This window comes from Odontomachus brunneus, unplaced genomic scaffold, assembly GCF_010583005.1.
Source record: "Odontomachus brunneus isolate Ranch 3 - 2012 unplaced genomic scaffold, Obru_v1 Obru_scaffold_497, whole genome shotgun sequence".
Lineage (NCBI taxonomy): Eukaryota > Metazoa > Arthropoda > Insecta > Hymenoptera > Formicidae > Odontomachus > Odontomachus brunneus.
In genome coordinates this window covers 8,184-11,489 of record NW_022639947.1, presented here as the reverse complement: position 1 = coordinate 11,489, position 3,306 = coordinate 8,184, and the positions used below count along the sequence as shown (strand labels likewise).

Sequence of the window (3,306 nt, the reverse complement as noted above, 5' to 3'; positions counted from 1 at the left end):
TATATATATATATATATATATATATATATATATATATATATATATATATATATATATATAATTCACAGAATATATATATATATATATATATTATATATATATATTCCGACGGAATATATAATATATATTATTTTAACCATAAACTAACTTTTAAACTAACTTTTAAACCATAAACTATTGTATTATAAATGTTCTGCGCGCAAACTTTTTATGTAAATCTATAATGAGATGGTTTGAACTTATGTCTAAGGATCTTTTTAATATGAAGAAAATTGTCTAACTACGCATATTATCACAATAAAAACTACTCCAGCTGTTTGGTTTTATTACTCCACTTGGTTTTACTATTTTCATTTATTCAAATCATTCCAAAATCAAGATACCTTGACCATTGCACTTTATATAAATTGTAATTCATGACGACAAAATATTTAAGTCACAGTGGCCATAATGAAATGCGTAACGTTCATAGAAAACGTTTAGCTTCAAAGTGCTCTTTACTCGAATAATTAATGTTTCCTGACAACCTGTAATACAGAATTATAATACCGGATCTAGTAAACATAGTGTTCTATATTTTTCGCGTATTTACCAGAGGTATTCATTAAGTCTGAATGGACGCTACAGAAAAACTTTATTGCTACATTTATATTTGCTTAGTTGCTAAATTATTTCACAAATAGTTTAAATAGAAATTCTGTCTCTGTCATCTATATTGATTAAATACAAAACATATATGACATCGCAATGTTTGCTAGTTACTTATCGATACATATAATATTGAGAACTAGTAAATACTGGATGTATCCTTATAGAAATATCATACTAAGAATCATTGACAATTACTTATTATCCAGTATTTTTAATACTAAAAATAAGTAATTATCAATGATTCTTAGTATGATATTTCTATAAGGATAGTGTATTTAATATGTCACTTATCACTCAATACGCATTTAATATTATCTGAGAAAACAGTTGTTTTTCTTTCCTCTTCACTTTTTTATTTTATTAAAATTATACGTTTTATATGACGTCATTTAGAATCCATTTGCTTGGTTAAAGTTATTTACTGTTCTTCTTTCTAAAAGGTATCTTAATAGATCAATATCGGCACGTATGCAATGATTGTAAAACAGAATGTAGCTTTACGTCAAAGAGAACAATGAATATTGTGTTTGGATAGATAAATAATGGATTGATGAATAAGTATAAGATGTAAATTGGTGGGAAAACATACGTACTGTACAATAATACGTATGACAGTAGTATATGAAATTGCTAGCTAACACAAATAGAAAATAGGCGCTGCTACTTTACGGACGAAATCTTTCCGTATTCTGCAGATAAATTAATTAATCACAAAATCAAAGAAATATACGAATAACCACCTTCCTGTGAAACATGTGGAGTACTAATAAGAACGTTCCCAACAAAATTGACGACTATTTGGAAAACTCCAGTGACGACAAACATCTAAAGAAACCGCAATGTATATACGATGGTATTGAATTTTATAAACCTGTCAATTATAACACGTACAAAAACAGCGCGAATAGGCACAGAGTGTAGTAAAATATTTTCCAAACCTGCCAAAGAATTTGCAGAATCTTATTCAAGCTGGATTTCACCTAATAGAGTATGACCGGTCTCAAAATGAATTACCCGAATGGTTGGATATAAATAAGTATCAGAAAGGAAAAAAGTTTATGCACGAGCATTACTTTTCGATTCTTCTAAGCATCTCGTTCGGCAATATCTATAGCTGTACTTTCGACGATGGCTTGAAACCAATTATTATAGGAGGAAACGATCATACGCCGTATTTAGCATTCAAAAGGTATTCTTTTAAGATACTATCTCTTAAGTTGCAAGTCTATTAAGATTATAGTGATAAAAACTATACCCCAGCATTTGGGGAATTAGAAACGCATAAAAGTGGTTTTGCTCTTTAACTACTTTTAAAAACATTTTGTACTCTAACCATATATATATATATATATATATATATATATATATATATATATAATTCAGTTGTTAAAACAAATAATTTAAGAATACATCTATAAATTTGTAGGTATATGAATACTATAAAACGGATGCTCGCCTGGTACAATAGAGAGCCTTGGGTTAAAGATTCTGAGTCTTACAGTGATATGCAAATTATTCGTAAAAAGCATAAGATGATAGGCGAAAAGATTTCTCAGATAAATAGTAAACAATATTACTCCGCGTCGAAGTTCGCGGATCCATGGTGTCCGGAGTACGAATTGCTTCTAAAAGATTTCGCTCTCACGTGTCTATCTGGGGAACTCAAACAACGTCCTTACAAAATTTACGACAAATCATTTAAATCGATAACCATGAATAACATGGCGATAGCACTTGGACAGGCCAACTTCATAGTTTTGCCTATATTATATCCGCAGAATATTGGAATATATAATGTGACTGATGAGGATAATATGATATTTTTCTGTGTGTACGTTCTCCTATTTTATAGCTTGTTTCCTAATTTATATTTCTAACATTCTTTTTTTTTCAGATTTGTAGTACTTTATGTCATGAAGCCGTCGTTCGTAAGGATGTTTATTAATAAAATAATGAAGAGTCTGATGATTCAAATGATGAACTTAAGCCCAGAGAAGAAAGTAAAATTTCACGAAAAATCGAAAAAGCAAATAGACGATTTCTCCATTACCAATGGCAATTGTTAATAACATGTCATTTATATATTATCCGTAATAATATACTAACAGTGGTTTTGAAATGTTTTTCGTAATACACAGGAAATAAAACTGCTACCACTAATTATATGATGCTATTTGTTGTTAAAAGAATTTCTTGTCGAAATTTTCTAAATTATTTTCTTACAATATTTAATGAAATTGAAGCTGTTAAGTAAAACTCAGTTGACATTGTCGTTTGACTGAACTAGATTTTAGTTAGTAATTCCATGAAGTTAATAATTTTATTAAATAAAAGAATTATTAAATGAGAAAATTATCTAGTACTTTTTGAATTTCAATTAAAAATGTTATATAATTAAAATCCGCGATTTTATATTGTATATATTGTATTCATTATAGTAATATTGAGGGTATTTGGATATATTGAACAATTAAATTATATTTTACTATAAATGTTTTGATTAATTCGGAGTTGAGTTTTCTTTAACGAAGATAACACGTTGATGATTTCTAAATTACTAATTGTAAAAGAGCAACTTACTTCGACATATTAAGTACAATGCAATACATATCAATGTAGTGTTATATTTCCGATACACAAATTATTGTAAATAAA

The 3,306-nt window shown here is 28.0% G+C and overlaps 1 protein-coding gene across 2 annotated transcripts; it reads left to right on the top strand.

The window, feature by feature from the left end:
* The first annotated feature begins 77 nt into the window (after window positions 1-77).
* Window positions 78-3,297, top strand: LOC116853721. Of its 2 annotated transcripts, none has more exons than XM_032834895.1 (3): window positions 78-1,840; window positions 2,078-2,478; window positions 2,546-3,297. In XM_032834895.1, exons 1-3 carry the CDS (start codon window positions 1,710-1,712, stop codon window positions 2,551-2,553), a joined length of 540 nt encoding a protein of 179 aa, XP_032690786.1. In that variant the 5' UTR covers window positions 78-1,709; the 3' UTR covers window positions 2,554-3,297. The 2 variants fall into 2 exon arrangements, with proteins under 2 accessions (XP_032690786.1, XP_032690785.1); XM_032834894.1 differs by having other exon boundaries at window positions 2,078-2,482.
* Window positions 3,298-3,306: the final 9 nt, after the last annotated feature.

Coding starts and splice junctions, on each gene's coding strand:
- LOC116853721 (XM_032834894.1), top strand. CDS start 1,710: ATGCACGAGCATTACTTTTCGATTCTTCTAAGCATCTCGTTCGGCAAT. Junction 1,841..2,077: donor CCGTATTTAGCATTCAAAAG/GTATTCTTTTAA, acceptor ATAAATTTGTAG/GTATATGAATACTATAAAAC. Junction 2,483..2,545: donor AATATGATATTTTTCTGTGT/GTACGTTCTCCT, acceptor TTTTTTTTTCAG/ATTTGTAGTACTTTATGTCA.